Source organism: Microtus oregoni, unplaced genomic scaffold (genome assembly GCF_018167655.1).
Source record: "Microtus oregoni isolate MIOR12 unplaced genomic scaffold, Mior012 000044F_ref0000062, whole genome shotgun sequence".
Classification (NCBI taxonomy): domain Eukaryota; kingdom Metazoa; phylum Chordata; class Mammalia; order Rodentia; family Cricetidae; genus Microtus; species Microtus oregoni.
Window position 1 is genome coordinate 8,588,012 of NW_024543218.1, and position 21,736 is coordinate 8,609,747.

At 43.5% G+C, this 21,736-nt stretch overlaps 1 protein-coding gene across 1 annotated transcript in view; it reads left to right on the top strand.

The window, feature by feature from the left end:
• Nucleotides 1–5,416: 5,416 nt before the first annotated feature.
• LOC121434805 (cilia- and flagella-associated protein 69-like) overlaps nt 5,417–21,736 on the top strand; it is an 88,244-nt gene continuing 71,924 nt past the window's right edge. The window contains exons 1-3 of the mRNA XM_041633776.1: nt 5,417–5,753; nt 14,766–14,825; nt 17,517–17,582. Of these exons, the coding sequence (XP_041489710.1) occupies nt 5,634–5,753; nt 14,766–14,825; nt 17,517–17,582 (246 nt within the window). The 5' untranslated portion in view covers nt 5,417–5,633. The remainder of the gene's footprint in view (nt 5,754–14,765; nt 14,826–17,516; nt 17,583–21,736) is intronic.

Sequence of the window (21,736 nt, forward strand, 5' to 3'; positions counted from 1 at the left end):
CAGCGCCAGAGAGCAGCTGGCTGTGGAGCTCACAGAGCTGAAAATATTGGTGGATATTCAGATAAAAAACTTGCTTTTGAAAGAGAAATCCAGGGAAAATCGTATGCGATAGATCATCTAGAGCAGCAATTGTTACATGCGAACCGGAAACTGCAGGAGCTGGAAGCTGAGCAACAGCAAGTGCAGGAGGAGAGAGGGCTGCTGTCTAGGCAGAAGGCGGCCATGAGAGCGGTGGCAGGCCCAGTGGAGCAGTGGCCGATAAATGCTGCAGTTGCTTCAGCTCCAGGAGGATTTCTACAGGAGACAGAAAAGCTAATGAAGGAAAAACTCCAAGTAAAATGTCAAGCGGAAAAAGTACGCAGTGAACTCCAGAATCAAGTTAAAATTCTCAAAATAGATGTCGAAGAAAAGATCGGTCAGCTCATAGAAATGGAGCAGGAGAAATATGTTGAACCAACAGACCCGAGGGAGCAAAACCTAGCCCTAGAGAAACAGAAAATTTGAGAAATTGTTTTGAAGAGCAGACAGCGCACAGGAAACATGAAAGAGATACCTTCCAAGTGGAAACACAGAAACTGTGTTAATTAAACCACTGCTTGGCCTATTAGCTCTAGCTTCTTTTTGGCTAGCTCTTATACCTTAATTTAACCCATTTCTATTAATCTGTGTATTGCCATGTGGCTGTGACTTAATGGGTAAAGTTCTGTCCTGGCATCTATCTCCTGTGAGCTACATGGCTTCTCCCTGATTCCACCTTCTTTCTTCCAGCATTCAGTTTAGTTTTCCCTGCCTAGCTCTACTCTACCCTAGGCCAAGGCAGATTCTTTATTCGTTGACTAATAAAAGCAACGCATTTACAGAAGGACTTCCCTCAACAGTAGGTAGCGGTGGGGGCAAGGGATAACGGGGAGGCATCTCTCCCATGCCCACACTGCTACATTATGGGTGAGTAGAGGGGACAACTCTCCCACACTTATGACTTTGGGATGGCTCATCCTCACCTATGCCAACAGGGTTGGCTCTATTGTGCTGCTCCAAGGAGGTGCAGGGCCTGCTCTACTGAGTGTTGCAGCTGGCCAGGGGCAGAACCAGCTGTCCCACCTCAGGTATTGATGGGGGAGCACTAAGTCACCCCTACTCATGTTCTCAGGGTTGACTCACCTCAGCCCTCATCAACCGGGTCAGCTACTTTATACTGCTCAGATGAGGTGCAGGCCTGCTTCCCCAACTGTTTTAGCTGGAAAAGGGGTCAGTTCTCTGGCCGTCTGAAGGTGGTAATTGGAAAGGGAAAGGACATCTTTCTCTCCCTCCTACACCACAACACAGATGAGGGAGGCTGTACCAGTTATTGGTCTTTGTTTTTAAAAAGACCACAGAAAGCAATCCAACTGATAGTTTTGCTTGGGTAGGGGACTGTATTTATACAAGTAGTCATTTAGAAAACCTCTATGTAATGAAGATTAATTCATTTCATTGAACATTTTTAGATCAGGATACCTACAATATCTAAGCTATTCAGCAAGCTGGGGATATAGTATTAGCTGTTGCTAAGTCTCCAGTGTCTAATACAGTTTGTGCTACAGCAGATATTTAAAGAGACACGACTCATTTTTTTGTTTATTTTTTTTAGTTGTTGAAAAAAAAATTTCTGCCTCCTCCCCGTTTCCCATTTCCCTCCCCCTCCTCCCACACATCGCCCCCTCCCCTTCTCCCTCTCCCCCCCACTCCATTCCCCCTCCCTCTCAAGAATGAAGAGCAGTCCAGATTCCCTGTCCTGCGGGAAGTCCAAGGTCCTCTCACTTCTATCCAGGTCCAGGAAGGTGAGCATCCAAACAGGCTAGGCTCCCACAAAGCCAGTTCATGTATTAGGATCAAAACCTAGTGCCATTGTCCCTGGCTTCTCATCAGCCTTCATTGTCCGCCACGTTCAGAAAGTCCGGTTTCATCCCATGCTTATTCAGTCCCAGTCCCGCTGGCCTTGGTGAGCTCCCAATAGATCAGCTCCACTGTCACAGTGGGTGGGTGCACCCCTCGTGGTCCTGACTTCCTTGCTCATGTTCTCCCTCCTTCTGCTCCTCATTTGGATCTTAAGAGCTCAGTCCGGTGCTCCAATTTGGGTCTCGACTCATTTTTATAGAAAATTCTGCTGTTCATCTCTTCTGTGACTATTTCTTCCTGCCGGACCTCACATCTATCCCTCTCACTGCCTCTCCTCTCGGTTTGCCTCCTGGCCAGTGGCCCAGAGCTGCCCTGTCCTCCCAGAAAGGAGTTGCTAGGGTGCTGCCATCACCATAGACATAGCTTCATGTTGAGCAGTTCCATACATCAGCACATCAGGGGAAACCGACATCTGAGGCTCTGCTTGAAGATGCTTGAGTGTGTATCCTGACAGGATTCCTAGAATAAGATTCTCAGTTAAATTCGAATCGCAGACGAATAACATTTTACTGTTGGTGTTTTAAGTATGGTACACATATTACATGGTCTTTTTCTAATGTGTCAACCCAAATGAAGGGTAAACTTTGAACAAGGAGATGCAACATAAAATTGAGCTAGTAGATATATCATCCATTCATTTCCTTCAGATGGAATGTTCCAAAGTACAATTTGGCAGACCTTCGTGGTAATACCCTATGAAACCAAGCAATTAACTATACATGTTCAAAAGTCACAGCAAGTTTAGGATCACCTCTTCTTCCCCTTCTCTGTTCCAAATAAAGTGATGACTGCTGTGTGTTTATGGAAATCTCAGGAGACAGAGGAACACGAGTGGAAAGGAAGTATGAAATAAATGATTTTTGCAGTTTTAGGCATAAGACCATCCAAGCTCAAAGTCCAGATGTGTTGAGTTGAGAGATCTGACGACAGTTTCATAGAAATCAAATTTATAGTAGTAGATATTAGCATAGCAATTTAATACCTGACACTCTGAAAAATACCAGTGTTCTACAGGTGATAATACCAACATGGCTTTAACTAGATATAGTGTATTCCTTAGTCTGTTCATAAGAATTCAGATTTTAACTTAAAAGATGGTGGGATTTATTATGGACTGGATTGTATCTTCCAAAATTTGCATGTTGAAGTTCTAATCCCCACTATCTCAGAGCATGACTGTTTTTGGAGATTGATCTTTGAAGAGATAGTTGAGGTGAGGTCGAATGGGTGAGCCTTAATCCAACATGACTGGCATCCTGTTGAAATTAGAATATAGGCATGGACAGAGGGAAAGCCATGTGAAGAAAAGGGAAGAAAAGAACAAGTCAAGAAGAAAATTTGCACAAACCTTGGTCTCAATCTTTCAGCCTCCAGAACTATATGAAAATCTCTCTTTTATAGCTACCTGATCCATGGCATTTGTTATTACAGACTTCAGTAACAAATACAAGGACCATGGAATCAAAACAAGTGAAATGATGATACAACTTGAGTAACTAATGTCATGGTGAATCGTACTTTACAATAAAGACCTGTATCATGTAAATCCCAATACATAGTTGATACTTCCAAGTGTTCAGGTGTAAGGGAAGACTGTTCTTTCATTTTCCAGCTACCAGACCTGAATAATCACATAAAACTATATTAATTACAACACTGCTTGGCCAATGGCTCAGGCATATTTCTAGCTATCTCTTACATCTTAAATCAACCCATCTTAAATTTCTATTATTTTATATTTTATCACGAGGCTTATGGTTTGTTACCTCTTGCTTCTTGGGCAGCTACATGGTGTCTGCCTGACTCTGCCTTCTTTCCTATTCTATCTCTGTTTGTATTTCCTGCCTTGCTATATTCTGCCCTGCTATAGGCCAAATCAGCTTCTTTATTAACCAATGGTAATAAAACATATTCATAGTATATAGAGGGGAATTCCACATCACTCAGGAATCTTTTCATTTCATAGTAGTACACCTGTATCAAAAAAAAAAAAAAAACTAAAGAGTTGCTCACTAACTTCATTTGTCCAGTACACATGAAGAGTTCCCCAACATCTACTTGCAATCTGTAGTACTGCTAATGCAGTTTTCATTTGAGTAACTGACTTCAGGAGGGGGGCTGTTCCACTAGTCCTTTCTGTTCCACTACTTATGCCTAAATGTGTATGAATGGTCTGTCAAAGAGAGATTACTTTCCAGGCCTGCAACAGTAAGTCAATCTGAAAGACTATTTAAAACCCAGAAGTAAATTAAATTCCAAGTTTATGTGTATTTTTTCTGTTATAAATTTCCCCCAAAGCTAACCCACTGTATTAATAATATTTATAAGCTATAAAATTTCTTTATTTGAAACAAACTACTCCATCCCTGTAAGCAATTATGTTTCTTTGAACATGTCGAGCACGCAGCATTGGTTTAGAGAGAATTAAATTCATATGTATTTTAAAGTACTTACAAAATGTTCTTAATTCATGATGGATAATTGCAGTTTTGCTAACTTGTTAATTAAGCAGGGTGCAGACAAAAGCAGAAGAACTACATTAATATGATATATTTTTTAAGTATATACTTAACTTTCTTCATTACTTGTAAATGTACAAATTGTATGTAGATTGATATATTTAAACTTTGTCTTGGTTCTAAGAAAATAATTCATATCTTCATGATGTTAATGATCTGCGGGACTGTCAACATATTGAAACATTTCTATTCTCAAGGTGGAACTTTTTTCTCATATTTTATACTATTTATCTTTTGTTGAAGTAATTGAACATCTCAATAGTCCGTTTATCCATTTGTGTCTGCATTATTATAAATAAGGAACAGCCAGGCGGTGGCGGCACACTCCTTTAATCCCAGCACTCGGGAGGCAAAAACAGGATCTTCTCTGAGTTTGAGGCCAACCTGTTCTACAGAGTGAGATCCAGGACAGGCTCCAAAGGTACAGAGAAACCCTGTCTAGAAAAACCAAAAAACAAAAACAAAGTTGGGCTGTTGATTTGCCAGGTCGGAGAACCCATTAGTGAAGAATTCAGTGTTTTTTGAATTTTAAGTTCCCACCCCAGGCCATACCAGACACCCAGCACCAGGGGTTCCAGCATTCTAGACAACCACTCTACTGCCTGAGAGCTTTCCAGCACTGTAAGATGCCTCATTTGTTTGTCTAACTGTCAAGTTCGGCCACTAAAGTACAAAAGAGGTAAAAACCTGGGAATTTAGGCTAAATTGACCTGTTCTATCTTTGGGAGAAAGCTTAAGAGGTCGGCTTTCGACAATGTGCCAATCACATGCCTCGGACCGCATCCCACAGCCAGCTCTACTCGTCCGCCCCTCACAGGCACTGATCAAGCAAGGGCCGTCGCCGCCAGACTGAAACTCTAGGAGCAGACCGCGATCTCACTCGCTGGTCTCCTTTCTCTTACCATTGCACACCTGCAGACCACCGTTGACAAAGTTTGGCTCTCCCGGCTTCCGTAGGCCCCGCCCCTAGCAACGCTCGGGCTTGTGTTAACGACTGGGGCGCGCTGCGCCCTGGTCCGCGTGTGGGCAGCGGCAGCAGCTGGGTGTCCGCCGCCTTGCTGAGGCGGGGCCCACGGCCGCACTTTCCCGGTCTGTTGCCTCCCTAGCTCCGGTGGCGCTGCGTGACATCCGGCGGGTTCGTGGCACACCTAGGACCGCAGGCTCCTACCCCCAGCCATGTCCACCGTGGAGGCCATGGCCACGGCCGACGCCGCCGAGGCGGGCGGCAGGACGAAGTCCAGCAGTCCCCGCACGATCCCGGTGATTGGGGTGGTGACCCCGCGTGAGGATATGCAGGTACCGTCGGGCTGGGCAGCAGGAGCGGGGAAGGGCGTGAGGTTCCGGGGCAACCGGGTGGAATCCAGGATCAGAGCGAGACTGCGGGATGGAGAGGAGCGGAGTTCGTCCCGGGGGGCCGGGCGGCTGGCGAGGGGGGCTGGATGTCGTCAGCCAATCTGTCTGGGGACTCTAGCTGCGTGGTCCTCCTGGAGAGACTAGATGCTCTTTGGATTGTGGCCACGAAAGGAAGGGATCCTTCTTGGTGACATTTTATTTGATAACCAGATCACTTTTTTGTGTTGGGGTTTTGACTGTAGATCCGTTTTAAGGGAGCGTACTCTTGGTATAAATATACTGCTGCTGAAGCTTGTATTCACTGGTAGGCAGATGCTGTTGGAGAGCTGGGGACAGGACTGCTTTTCTTTATTATGTTTATATTTAGTTTGGGGTTTGCTTTTGTTATAAACGCAAAGTTAAGTTTTTAGAGTTGGGTTGAGAACCCTCTCTGCCTTACCCAACACTAATGGTGTATGTGTGTGTGTTGGGGGGGGGGAGGCTCTATGGGAATTCCTGTTGGGGCTTCCTAAGTCTCAAGCTGCGTCAGGAACTCTGCCTCCTGCGTTCACGTCCTGGACCCTTGGAGAGTTACTTGGGAGCAGCCAGTTGGCTGGGGACTTCTGTGGGAACTGGGTTGAGGTCTCTGGAGGCAGTCACGCATTTATGCAACAGCCCACAGAGTACAGCACTTTTACATAAAGAGAGAATGCCAGGGGAATTTACCTCATCAGTTTTGTGGAGGTATTCCAGTACAAGAGCGAAGAAGTGTAAGCGACCACGGTCTCTCCAGTCCCTGGGCTACAGGGAAGCTCAACATTGCCACTTTATTCCTAGGTACTGGGCACTAAGTAGGTGAGTTTGACTCTCATTGGTTTGTTTGGGCAAAGATGAATTACATGAGACAGATGAACAGGGGTTTACAGAGAGAAATACTTTCAATGGATCGCTGCAAAAGAAAAAGTCTGCAACATAGGAAGTAACATAGCTGTATGTGTCTTGTGTATTTGTCTCCCCTTCACATTTTTAGAAAGTACTGCAAAGGGTGGGGAAGGAATTTCTACTTAAGTAAATGTAATGGAAAACAATTTAGAATTAGAAATCTCAGTGGTCTACTCTTGGATTTTTTTTTTTTTGTAATTGTTTTACAACTTTTTCTTCCTCTTCCTTCTTTTGGTTTTTTGGCACATGGTTTCTCTCTCTAACCCTGGCTGTCCTGGAACCTACTCTGTAGACCAGGCTGGTCTCAAACTCACAGAGCTCTGCCTGCCTGTCTTTGGAGTGCTGTGATTAAAGCATGCACCACCACAGCCTGACCAGGCACTCGGGTTCTTTGCTCACTGTGAGGCCTGGTGTTCCTAGTAATACTTAGTGATAACCTTAGGCCCTCTGCTCAAGTCAGCAGAGAAAGACCTTTGGACACTTAATATTCTCAGTTCTTTCAAAACAGTCCACTTTGGCTTGCTCTCAAGAGACAGGCACACCACAGCTTAGGAGCTGTGACGTCAAAGGCAAGTGGTGGTGATAATGGAAATGACAATAGTACTGGCGTCCATTGTATCAAGCTTAGTGTAAGTCCTGGGACTGCTCAGGGAGTCTGGGCACCAGAGAGCCTGGCTTCCACACCTCAGGATCCCCATGGTAGGAGGAGAGAACGGACTTCTCAGCGTGTTCTCTCGCCTCCACACTTGCCTCCCCATACAAAATAAAAGAAGTAGATGTAGAAACCTTTTAAAATGTTGATTGTAAAATCTCGTACAGCTGAAATAATGCACACAGAAAGCATATAGAGTGCCCCTGTGCTGAAAAGATGCAGTTATCACTGCCGTTCTTTCTTCAGGGGGGCAACAAAAGCTTACAGTACCATCTGTCATTAAAACTCACGGAGTCTCTGAAATGTTAAAGTAGCCGCCAAAGATTTCCTGCTATAAAGATGCTGTTTTATCAACCTTTCTTTTAAGGGCTGTCTTATTATAGATCGAAATTTGAGGCATTTAAATCACCCTAACCTGAGTATATGTATATATGAGAAATTGGCTTTTGAATAGAGTTATCTAGGAACAGATAAAATATGCATGTTATTTTGTACATATTTTATGTACTTGTGGTGTGTGTGTGTGTGTGTGTGTGTGTGTTTAGGGGCATTGGAGCTGGTATGCATGCCACAGCACCTGTGTGGAGGTGAGAGGACAGCTTGCAGGAGTTAGCTCTCTCGCGCCTGGGTTGGTCCCAGGTATTGAATTCATGTTATCAGAGTTGGAAGCAAGTGCCTTCACACTTTAAACCTTCTCTCCAACCCTGTTCTGTGCACTTGGAAGGGCATCCTTCTCTTCGACAGCAAGCGACATTAGTCAGCATAGAAACAGCCTTTGCAGGAGGCAGGAGTAGCTGCCATACTCTCCAAACCACAGTCAATTTCCTCATCGTAGAATGGAATTATGGGAAAGGTAGAGTGTAAGTCTGAAGGCAGTTGTAAACAGGGGAAATAGTGGTTTCCGAATCTGGAATTTTAGTTGTATGATGTTTTATTGTTGTGATTTGCATAGACATTCTACTTGAGCACTCTAAGTGAAACTTTTCTGTGTAGGAATTTTGGCTTTGCTTACAAGAACGGTTCTTAAAGCTTTAAGAAAACTATTGTTTTTTTCAGATTTTAAAACAATAAAATCCCCTAGAATTTAGTGGTCAGTTTTTAATTATTTCATTTGGTGAAGTTGCTTTTCTTTTCTTTATTGATTCTTTATGGGGTTCACATCATGCGTCCTGATCCCATTCATCTCTGCATCCCTTCATGTCTACTCTGCCATTGCAGCCTCTGCATCCTTCATGTCTACTCTGCCCTTCCAGCCTCCTCCACAAAATACAATAGCTTTTAAAAGAAAAACAAAAAACCCAAACCAACTAAACTAACGTACAAAAATGTCTTGTGTTCTTTATCTGTGAAAGAGATTTGTAACTCCTTTGTCGTGAAATTATTTAAGGAAGATTTGTGGAGCATTTAGCACCATGCCCATCACATGTATTGTACGAATCCCTGTAGTTTTGTTATGGCTCTTACCACGACAGCTTTCCTTTCTTCCTGCTATTGTTCTTGTTAAACTTTGATGATGTTTACAGGGTAACTAAACCTTCATGAGGTCTGGTGCTGTGGGGGCTTTCCTAGAAATAGTCCCAGGGCTCTTGGCTCTGGAAGGTAGTGACATTGGGCAGTAAAGATAAAGTTTTTGTTTTCTGAGAAAGAAAGCAGAGCAATGATGCACTTTTCCTTGCTCAAATGGAGATCAGGAGCATCTGGTTGGTTACCCTGTGTCTGTTTCAGATGTAGCTCCCTGCCCTCGTTCTGAGGACCACACATCCCCTTAGAGCGGAGCTTCTCACACAGTGTGTGCATGAAGAACACGGGAGCATGAAGTGCAGACTGGAGGAGTCTGCAGCTCCGGGCTGGACCTCCGTGTTCTCCTGTCCTAGCAGATTTCCAGGAATGCTGGTGCTGTTAGGGGAAGGACCTATTATTTCCCACTCTGGGTAGCAATTCAGTGCACTGTAGCACTGGGAAGGTATAAACCATGCTGTGGAGTTTCATAACTAATTCCTGGAAAGCTCGCCAGAAATAGTTTCCTGTGTTTCCAGTTGCAAAATAACACTGAAGCACAATTCCAGCCCTCCCCCAACTAGATCAGGTAAAGTTATGTTATAAAAAATAAGAGGCTGCAGGTGGCGCCTCGAAAGACCTGCTGGCTCTCCTTTTCTCTCACCACAGACAGCATCAGTGCTCTTAGCCTGTCCGTTGGCTCACATCTATCTCCGCCCAATCTGCTGTCCTGAGATGCCGTGTCACACGTTGTTATGTTTCTTCCTTCCCTAGACACTTCAGTTCCTTTCAGGATACTATTGCTCACCATAACTAATATGATTGCCTCAAAATTGTTTACCTTCTCTAGGCTTTTTCCTAGTCTATAAAACCGGCCTGTATTGGTGAGTATTCCCTGAACGTAGATGGCCATCACAGTCTTACGAGGAGCTTTTGGGAAACACTGGGCATGTCTGGGCCCTACAGCATGTTAAATCAGCTATAATCACCAGTGTATGGCCTTACGGTGCTCCCTCAAGCCCCACAGAAACACCAGAACCATTGAGCTGCCGCTGTCTAAGCTCAGCGCTGGCCTGGGAAGCCTGAGTCCCAGTTCTCCCTAAATAGCTGATTCACTGCTTACATCACTTCTGAGAGGGCAGGATCTTCCGCAGCATTTTTGGTGTAATACCCAGTACAATGCTTAAGAACATAGGAGCTGACGTTAAATAGTGCCCCCCCCCCCAGACTGTCCCAGCCACACAACTGTCCCCACATTGTGCTTCTGCTAGCTCAGGTCAGCTGTTTCTGTGGGTGTCCCCATCATGGTCTTGACCCCTTTGTTCATATTATGGCTCCTCCCTTTCTTCAGCTGGACTCTGGGAGCTCAGCCCAGTGCTTAGCTGTGGATCTCTGAATCTGCTTCTCTCAGTTACTGGATGAAAGTTCTATGATGATTATTAGCGTAGTCATCAATCTGATTACAAGGGAAGGTCAGTGCAGGTATCCTCTTCACTGTTGCTTAGTATCTTAGCTGGGGTCATCCTTGTGGATTCCTGGGAATTCACCTAGTGCAGATGTCTTGCTAGCCCCATATGGCTCCCTCAACCAGGATATCTCTTTCCTTGCTCTCCTCCTCTGTCCTTCCCCCATCTCGGCCATCCTATTTCTTCTTGTTTTCTTCCCATTCTTTCTTCCCTCCCCCTTCCCTTCTGCCCTCTCTTCTTCCCCCACCCATGATCCCAATTTTCTCAGAAGTTCTGTCTATTTCCCCTTTCCAGGGGGATCCATGTATGCCTCTCTTAGGGTTCTCCTTGTGTTTATATTAAGGAAATATATCTTAATATTGTCATGCCTTTCCCTGAGCTCCTTTACTCTGGGTTCAGAGTAGAAACATAAGTCTACTTATACACTCTTCCATGGTCCAATCACTCTGACTTCCTGACTTTTCAAGTTTGCCAAGGGTTCCAGTCCCAAGACTTTTGCCCTTTCTGTGCCCATTGCATGGACATTATCCCTTCCTTAGACACAGCTTACTCTCTCACCTCCTCTAAGACGTGACTGAACTGGTGCCCTCTCTGTAAGTCAGTCCTTCACTGACGACTCAAGCAAGCCAGTACTTTATAACCATTTCATTTTCTCTAGAACATTGTAATCAAACCCCGTGCTGTATAACTTACTGACTTTATTGTTGCATGAGGAGGGTGGCCCTTTGTCCCGGCCACCCGGCTAGCTTACACCCGAAATAACCGCACAGAAATTGTATTAATTAAATCACTGCCTGGCCCATTATCTCTAGTCTTTTACTGGCTAATTCTCACATCTTGATTTAACCCGTTTCTATTAATCTGTATATCACCATAAGGTTGTGGCTTACTGGGAAAGATTCAGCATGTCTGATCCTGGTTGCTCCATGGCGGTTCTCTCACTCTGCTTTCTTTCTCCCAGAATTCAGTTCTGTCTTCTCCGCCTACCTAAGTTCCACCCTATCAACTAGGCCAAGGCAGTTTCTTTATTCATTATCCAATGATAGCAACACACAAACAGAAGGAACTCCTACACCATTTCCCCTTTTCTGTTTAAACAAAAAGGAAGGCTTTAACTTTAACATAGTAAAATTACATATAACAAAACAGTTATCAAGCAAGAATTACAGTTACAACATTTATCTCTACTTTATCTCTTATTGTAATGTTACACTTAATGCCCTCCATAGCATATTGTTTATGTAAGCAGATTTTGTGTCTTTCCTTTTCATACTACTCACACCTATAACAATGCCTGAGACAGCGAGGACATTCAGTGTTATGGTTGTGATTAGTTGCCTAATTTAACCCAAACCCCCAGTTAGACCATTGAGCCCATGCTCCAGAATCCTGTGCCCCAGTTTCATTCATCAGATGTCCTGATGCTTACACCGTACTGCAGCTGATATTCAAGATGGGAATGGGGTGCTCAGTCAGTAGCGTGATGTCCCTAGAAACCTGTGAGAGCTCATCCTCAGCCCCAGTACACACCTCTTTTCCCAGCACTGTCTGTCTCCTATGGTTCCTTACGCCAACAACGTACCCTCACCTTCCACACACTCCTCCCCCCACCCCCACCCCCCGCCTGCCACATCCAGTTCCTTATTAGATCCTACAAATTCAACCTCCTGGATGTATTAAGTCCATTTTCTGTGGTCTGTATCCATTGCTGAAGTACACACTTCTGCCGTGAGCTAGTTCCTTCTAGTTAGGTCACCACACTGCAGAAAAAGTCATCATTTTGTTATTTCATTCTTCTGGCTAAACCCTAAGGAAGACCACCCAAAAAGAAAGAGACTATTTAGTTAACACTTGCTGTTGGGAAGGAGTCATGCAGCATTGCTTACTTTTTGCAGAGAATGCAAGACTGGCACGAAAGCTTGATGTGGAGGGTAGGTTGTGATGATTGGAAATGGTTGCCTGAGAAGCATGCGGGAGGCTGGAGGCTGGACATCCCATGTAATTGCAGTGCGAAGCATAATTGAGTATTTTTGCTGTTTCTTTTTGGCTTTCTATGATTGATCCCGAGTTGAAATCAGGAGGTAAGACAGTGGAGCAGCTGGAAGTCAATGATCAAATTTTGATTTTTCTAAGACTGATTCTGTAGAAGTTATGGCTTGCCTTCATAGATTGCTGTGGAATTTTCAGGCTGAGCCTGAGTTCAAGCTAGACTACATAAGTAATTGTCAACAGACAAGGCTGGGCATTGTCTCTCTCTCTCTATATATATATATATTCCGTCTCAAAACATTCAGTGGCTTCCTAAGTCCTTTGTATGGCATCTAGAGCCTTCTATATTACTGCTGATAGCTACCTGAGATCAGGACAGTAAGCCTGTCACTCCTGAAACTTAGAGCCTGCCAATGAAGGCTTATGGAGAGCTGGAGGGTAGAATGTATCCAGAGCGACATACAGTGATGGTGCAAACACGACATACAGTGATGGTGCAAACACGACATACAGTGATGGTGCAAACACGACATACAGTGATGGTGCAAACACGACATACAGTGATGGTGCAAACACGACATACAGTGATGGTGCAAACACGACATACAGTGATGGTGCAAACACAACATACAGTGATGGTGCAAACACGACATACAGTGATGGTGCAAACACGACATACAGTGATGGTGCAAACACGACATACAGTGATGGTGCAAACACAACATACAGTGATGGTGCAAACACAACATACAGTGATGGTGCAAACACGACATACAGTGATGGTGCAAACACGACATACAGTGATGGTGCAAACACAACATACAGTGATGGTGCAAACACGACATACAGTGATGGTGCGGGTCAACACGACATACAGTGATGGTGCAAACACGACATACAGTGATGGTGCAAACACGACATACAGTGATGGTGCAAACACGACATACAGTGATGGTGCGGGTAACACGACATACAGTGATGGTGCAAACACGACACACAGTGATGGTGCGGGTCAACACGACATACAGTGATGGTGCAAACACAACATACAGTGATGGTGCAAACACAACATACAGTGATGGTGCAAACACGACATACAGTGATGGTGCAAACACAACATACAGTGATGGTGCAAACACGACATACAGTGATGGTGCAAACACAACATACAGTGATGGTGCAAACACAACATACAGTGATGGTGCGGGTAACACAACATACAGTGATGGTGCAAACACAACATACAGTGATGGTGCAAACACGACATACAGTGATGGTGCAAACACGACATACAGTGATGGTGCAAACACGACATACAGTGATGGTGCAAACACGACATACAGTGATGGTGCAAACACGACATACAGTGATGGTGCAAACACAACATACAGTGATGGTGCAAACACGACATACAGTGATGGTGCAAACACGACATACAGTGATGGTGCAAACACGACATACAGTGATGGTGCAAACACGACATACAGTGATGGTGCAAACACAACATACAGTGATGGTGCAAACACAGCATACAGTGATGGTGCAAACACGACATACAGTGATGGTGCAAACACAACATACAGTGATGGTGCAAACACAACATACAGTGATGGTGCAAACACGACATACAGTGATGGTGCAAACACAACATACAGTGATGGTGCAGGCAAACACAAAAGAAATCCTTGCTGCTTTCCACTTTTTAAGAAAGGTTATCTGGGGAAGAAAAATTGGATACAAAACAATCATGCACCATTCAATACTTTTATTTCAATACCTTTATCTAACCCTCAAAGCAAATATTTCAAAAGTTGTAACACGAAAGGCTACCCTATTTGCCTGTAGCTATATCTGTATCCATAAATTCTGGAAACGCAGGAAGAAAAGAGAAAGTTAAAGTAACCACAGGGCACAGACATTGTTAAAACTCCAAATCCCAAAGGCAATGTTATTTTTACCAAACTATTGGTTAATGGTAAATATAACAATTTAATGATTATAGTTAACAATTGTGAGGTTCTCCAAGACCCTACCCCTGGACAAGGGGCTATTGGCAATTGATGGGACTAAGAGTCACTTTTCTTTGAGGGGCAGCCTGCTGGCAGGTTGCCAGGCCAGATTTAATAACTTCATAGCCACGTACATATGGGTGGCTTTAAGTGGACTCAGTGGGTTATAAAAAGTAAAAGAACTGGAAACAAGAAGGAAGATATAATGGGTAAAAGAGGGTTGGGAAGGGGGAGAGAGGGAGTGGGCGCATATATGTATGTATGTATGTATGTATATATATATATATATGATTAAGATGCACTGTGTGAAAATTCCAAAGAACATATGTGTGGGGTTATGGGTGGTGGTGTGGGAATGTGTGTACTTGACTTAATTTCTTTATCCCCTTGGGGTGGAATAGTAACTGCTGTGTATTTCTAGGGTGTTTTCAAGTCTATGGACCTTAATCGTATCATCAAACTTCTTGAAGAGAATGATAAGGTGAGTAATCTTGGAGAAGTTACTTTGCTCTATCACTTAGAAACTTGTATGTCCCTGAACAGTAATGGGCATTCCCTCTAACATAAATATTGTTATCTCTTTTGTTGAAACTTTTCCCCACAATATATGTTTTGTAGTCAAGGAACTTAAATTTAGTATGAGAACCAATTTGTTTTCATAAGAAGGTCAAACCCAACTATATTGGCTATGATCAGAAGGACCTGCAAGAGTAGAGAATGGACTTTCAATTCTGGGTTCATACCTCAAGAACAGAGAAAGAACCATCTATCCTGTGCTAATAACTCTTGCTAAATAGGACTGGAGAAGTAGCAAAAGGACACTGAAGAACTAGAGAAAATTTCTAATCTGAGTCAGGACATGTAAACAGATTTATATATACATACACACACATACATACATATATATGTATATATATGATTTTTTCTGAGAAAAATGATGAGAATACAGAGAAAATAATTTTTCTTTTATAAGACTAAAAGAATGTATTGAGAAAAGATGTACTAACTGTGTATGTTTACATGTGTATGTATATTGTGTATGTATACATGTGTTTGCATATGTTTTCACACCAACACTTGCCTAATGCTACCCAGGTATTGGTAAGTGCCTCAGAGCTAGCACTCACTATAGAATTACCGGTAGTCGTTTTCAAATATGAATGCACATTTTTAATAAACAGGAAATAGATTGACTCAGGTATAGCCACCTAAACAAAGTAACATTCTATGATTAGTAAACATAAACATTTAGCTATTGCTTTAACATTTTTAGTTTCTACTTTTTTGTTTGTTTGTTTGTTTTGTTTATTTGTTTGATTTTTATTTTTAACTTAGCAGATTAGAAGGATGAAAAGTTTTATTTATTTATTTGTTGTTGTTGAAAAAATTTCCGCCTCCTCCCCGCCTCCCATTTCCCTTCCCCTCCTCCCACTCCTCTCCCCCTCCCCTCACTCCTCTCCCCCTCTTCCCACTCCTCTCCCCCTCCCCCCACTCCATCCCCCCCCCCCTTCTTGAGTCTGAAGAGCAGTCCGGATGGATTCCCTGCCCTGTGGGAAGTCCAAGGTCCTCCCCACTCCATCCAGGTCCAGGAAGGTGAGCATCCAAACAGGCTAGGCTCCCACAAAGCCAGTTCATGCAGTGGGATCGAAACCTAGTGCCATTGTCCTTGGCTTCTCATGAGCCCTCATTGTCTGCCATGTTCAGAGAGTCCGGTTTTATCCCATGCTTATTCAGTCCCAGTCCAGCTGGCCTTGGTGAGCTCCCAATAGATCAGCCTCACTGTCACAGTGGGTGGGTGCACCCCTCGTGGTCCTGACTTCCTTGCTCATCTTCTCCCTCCTTCTGCTCCTCATTTGGACCTTGGGAGCTCAGTCTGGTGCTCCAGTGTGGGTCTCTGTCTCTATCTCCATCCATCGCCAGATGAAGGTTCTAAGGTGATATGCAAGATATTCATCAGTATGGCTATAGGATAGAGTCATTTCAGGTTCCCTCTCCTCAGTTGTCCAAGGAACTAGCTGGGGACATCTCCCTGGACACCTGCGAGCCCTTCTAGAGTCCAGTCTCTACTTTTTTAGAGAAGGAAAATAAACAACTACCAAGAGTAATTTATCTTTTTATGACTGGTTTTTGTGAAGTTTAAGTGTTTAAATTGTAAAAATATCTGCATTAAAAAAATAAAATGCAACTATGGAAAGTTCCTTATAGTTGTTTTTGTTTTTGTTTTGAAGTTAGAGTGGAAAATATAGACAGTGCAAGAACTTTTCATGGACAGTTTAATTTGAAAAGGGGTAGAAGCAAGCAAGATAGCTCTTTGGGTAAAGGCATTTGCTATCAAAACTGAGTACTTGAGCCGGGCAGTGGTGGCCCACGCCTTTAATCCCAGAACTCAGGAGGCAGAGGCACGCGGATGTCTGTGATTTTGAGGCCAGCCTGGTCTACAAGAGCTAGTTTCAGGACAGGAACCAAAAAGTTACGGAGAAACCCTGTCTCGAAAAATCCAAAAAACAAACAAACAAACAAAAAAAAAAACCTGAGTACTTGATTTTAATCCCCAGAACCCACATGGTGGTAAGAGAGACCAAACCTCCGAATGTTTTCCACTGATGTCCTCATGTATGCCATAGGATGCATGAATGTGTACACACACACACACACACACACACACACACACACATACACACAAGTACTGTAAGTGTGAGGTGAAAGATAGGCACATATCAGGGGCTTGTTATTAGTTGACACATGAGTTTTGGAAACATATTACTGTGTCGAGGCATATTAACTATATTGAAAGTCTGTATCATCCAGTGAACTTCTATATGGTCAGGACAGAAGCTGTGAGGCTTCACGTGAAACTTTGTTTTCCTTGTTAATATATTTTTTGCATTTTCCATCACCAAAATAAAAACTCTGTTACAGATAACTAAAAAAACAATGTGCTTTATTTCTTCTTTGATAATTCATGTTCATTACTGAATTCAATTCTTCCTTATCCTCTTATAGTTAGCATTTCTTGTTCTCTTTTCTTTATGTGATATTGTATCCATATATACATTTGCTTTTTATGTAAGAATTACTTAGTAATTTCAATGTGTTTATATACAATAAACTTTTAAAAATCTTAACCTATTAAATGGCACAAAAGAACTAACAGACCATTTATTTGTTTTAGGATGACTTAGAAGAAAAACAACTTAATAGTGTCATGAAAGTGGTACAGTGTTATCAGTATGGATTTGTATCCTTTATAGATATGTGTGTGCATGTTCCTTTCATTCTTCTGGAAACACTAGAAAATGTGCTGGGTTCCTTCCTCTTGCCACATTAACAAGGTGTCACAGACCAGGTCAGGTAAGTTTCTTATCTGATCGTTCTAGAGACCAGAAGCTCACTTGGCTAATGTCATGGTCCCAGCAGGGACTGGTACACCAAAGATTCAGGAGGGAGGTGAGGGGCCATCTCCTTGACTTTCCCACCTGCTCGTGAGCTGGCGCCTCCCAGTGATGTCACTCTCACCTCTGCTTTGTTCTAGTGTCGCCTCCTCCTGTCTCTGACAGTCCTCACTCCCATTTCCCCTTATAAGGGTCCTAATGATTACACTGAACCCATCTGGGTGTTCTAGTAGAATACTCCTGTCTTCATTTACTTTTTGTTTTGCTATGAAATGCCATGACCAATAAAACCCCCTGGGGATCAGTGGGCTTATTTCAGATTACAGTTTATAGTTCACCGTGGAAGGAAGTTGAGCAGGAACTCAAGGCTTATTTCAAATTATAGTTTATAGTTCCCCGTGGAAGGAAGTTGAGCAGGAACTCAAGGCAGAGCTGAAGCTGAGATCTTGAAGGAACACTGCCTACTGGCTTGCTCCCTGTGACTTGCTCAGCTGCCTTTCTTTTCCAGTTCAGGACCACAGCCTTAGAGGTGGCATTGCCTTCCATGGACTGGACCTTCCCAGGTATCATTAATAGAGAAAATGCCACACAGGCTTGCCTGCAGGCTTGCTTATGGAGGCAGTTTCTCAGTTGGCGCTCCTTCTTCCCAGACAACACTGTCTGTGTCCAGTCAAGTTGACACAAACTGACTAGGACAATTTCCATTTGTAAGTCACTTTGCCATTTAAGGTAGCCTCTTCAAAGGTTTCTGAGACTAAGACACGGACATCATTGAGAAGCCATTATTCTCTGCTTTATTATCTGTAGATAATGTCAATTTCTGTAGATTCAGAGGCCATCAATAGAATTAGGAGGGCCAAGTCAGCCTTATTTCTGCCAATATACAGAGCAAGTTTCACCTTGACTACCATCTTATATCTCTTCCCTTTATAAAGTAAGCTATTAAGAAGATCAGATGGGATAATCCCTTATGACAACAGACAGGAGCCAGTACTCAAGCCTCAGACCTATCTATCTGTGTGCAATAACCAATTTTAGGCTGGTGGCTATTTGATTTTAAAATATATATATATATATGATTTGCAAAGCATAAAAAAGTTTCCCAGTTACATTAGATTGTTATACATACTTTAAAATGTCTACTCTCAAGCCTGGCGTGGTGACGCATCCATATAACCTCAGCCTTAGGAGGTAGAATCAAGAATTCAGAGCCTGGCTCCGTACATAGTGAGTGTGAGTCCAGCCTGGGCTAAATGACAACCTGTTTCAAAACAGTAACCAAAGTCAGCTTTCACTTTTTCATCTGCCATAGACTGTAACAGGGCTCCAGATCAAATTCGGCTGTGGGTAGAATTGGACTGACTCTTGCTGACAGTTGTCTGATTTGGTCTAAAGAAGATGTCCATCTAAGAACAACTTGTTCCAGGTCAAAACACTGTAGAAGTTTCTCTAAATGTTTTCTTTATAGTAGCCTTGTTTTATGAGGATCTGTAGGAGCAATCTGAGAGCTTTTGTGTATTAAGTACTACCTATTGGTAGCCAAGAAAGCATACTAGCAAGTGATTTCTCCGTGGTTAATTTGACACCTCAGTATTTCGAAACCTCCACCATTGTTTTTCCTTACGATTAGACAGCTGGTTGCAAGTGGCTCTGTTTCTGAACACCTTTACTAGGCTGGCTTTAGATGTTGTAAGACTGTCTGGAGTTAAATTAGGGAAATACCACTTTCCTAGGAAGTTGTTATGAGACTTCCTGGGGAGATGGGAGCAAATATCTATTCACCTAGCTATCACTGATAACAGACCAGAGAAACAATTCTACCTAGTCTAGCTTGGTGAGCCAGTGAGTCAGTTGTGGCTAGTTGCGGAAGTATACACACGCCATTGCTTAACGGGAGTATGGGTGACTCAGTGGCAGCTGCAGCACCCACCCCGCTTGAGCGATGACACAGAAATACTGCACACTCAAGCTTCCTGCATTGCCCATTGGCAGCGTGCCAGCTCCAGAGTCCCCTTTCCCAGCAGCTGTGGGTCTCTACAACCCTGAAGAGAGGGACTTTAGGACTCTTGTAAGTTTCCACTTCCTAAACCTTGTGAGTTTTGTTTGCTTCCTAAGCCTTAGGACCTTCAGTCCTTTTTTCAGGAGGGAATGCTTCAATTAGAAGGAAATTTCTACACAACCCTGCACCCCTTCATCCAGCTCTTCCGTTCTTTCTGCCTTCCCTTCAGCATTTCCCTTGAGTCTTGGAGGGGCTGATGTAGACCTTGGATTGGTTTTCTCCGTCTGGGACTGAGCATTGAGCAAGATGCCTGAGCAGCACTCATCTGGGAAGTTGTTTTATGAGAGGCCGAGGCTGGCTGTAGAAGCAGTCTACAGGTATCAACAGAAGTTTTTAGAAGGTGCTTACCAAGCAGATTCCATCTGTGCAGCAAGGCAGTGGTAGCTGCATCCCCACTGAGACCATGACCTCTCCAGTCATGGGCTTTCCATTTGGCTCTCAGTTCCAGATGTGGATCTTTTATGGAGTAGGCCTTCAAGATGAACAGACACTGACTGCATCTGGAACAGTTGTGCCCTGGTTGCATTAGTGGGTACATTTTTCACAAAATGTTGGTACTGTGTAGTTGCAGTGTGTATAGCTAGGGAGGGCCATTGACACCTGTTCTCCTTCTACAGCCTGCTAATGCCTATGGCACTATAAACCCAGCGAGCAGGGAGAAAGTTTCCAGTCCAGTTGAAGTTCAATTTCTTCATGTCATGTGACCAAAGCATGTGGTATCAATATTATGTAGGGACCTACGGTATAATTCTGGCATGCAACCAGTAGCAGTGGCAATGGCCTTTATGGTTTGGGCTGCTTTGGGAAGACTCCTTGGCCAGTAACTCACAGGAAAGTAGCTTACCCCATCATTAGATTTTCATTCAACAATCTTACGGCTTTGGGGAATGACCTCTCTCTCTCCTCTCTCTCTGCATGTTTCCTTCATCTTTCACATTCACACAAAACTGGTTTTGATTATTTTAATTCTAATTCTATGTTCCATGCAAATGTTACATCAGCTGTAGCTGCACAAAAGTGAAAAGGGGAAGAGAATCAGATCATAATGGCTGATAGTTCTCATACAACCCAGGCGTTTCTTTATTTATGGATTTACCACCTGTTCTTCTCTCCTGAAAACTATTGTTCTGCCTGCTACCCAGCCCTGTCTACATCAGATCTGAGGAATGGGTCTTCCTAGCTATGAGGGACATATTATAATATTTAATAAATGGTATGAGGCATGGTTTCCACATGGACGAAATGTGATACTGGCAAACAGGGAACTCTGAACAAAAGTTCCAGGAAAGAAAGTACACCTTCAAATCTGCAAGACTGATGGATTAGACCTTCAGTGGCCCTGAAGCGGTTGGAACATTATAGGTCCAGAGTCTAATTGCAGTTTATGTTGGGTTCTCTTTAGCTCCCTAAATAGCCATTCCTTCCCATCTCTGTGTGGACCTAGCATCCTGTGAATAACAGACAAAAACCTTCTGGAAGGTATTAGAAAGCTGCGGCTTCCCCCGACTGAAAGGCTGGGTGTCCGCATATGCTGCCTGCCCCTAGAGACAATACTGCCCTGCTTTGCTGCAGCACCTACTTAATGCTTCTACTCACGCATTTGGAAAGTGTTCATTGTTCCGTTACTATAAACTGCTTCCACACTGGAACATAGAATTTGACACTGCATCTGTCTTCCCAGGCCATGTTCACTCAGATTTGCTCCAGATTTGTCTCTTATCCCTGCTGAAGTGAGAGCTGTGTTTTTGCATCAACATTGCATGTTGTGATAACCATGACTCAAAGAGATTTCCGGAAAAATGGTTTATTTTGGCTTTCAGTTGTGGAGGGTGAGTTCACAGTGGAGGGGGAGGCACGGCAATAGGAGGCCAGAGAAGGCCACTGTGATAGCACATCTTCAGTCACATGCAGAAAGCACAGTGCAAGGACTGGAAGTGGGGT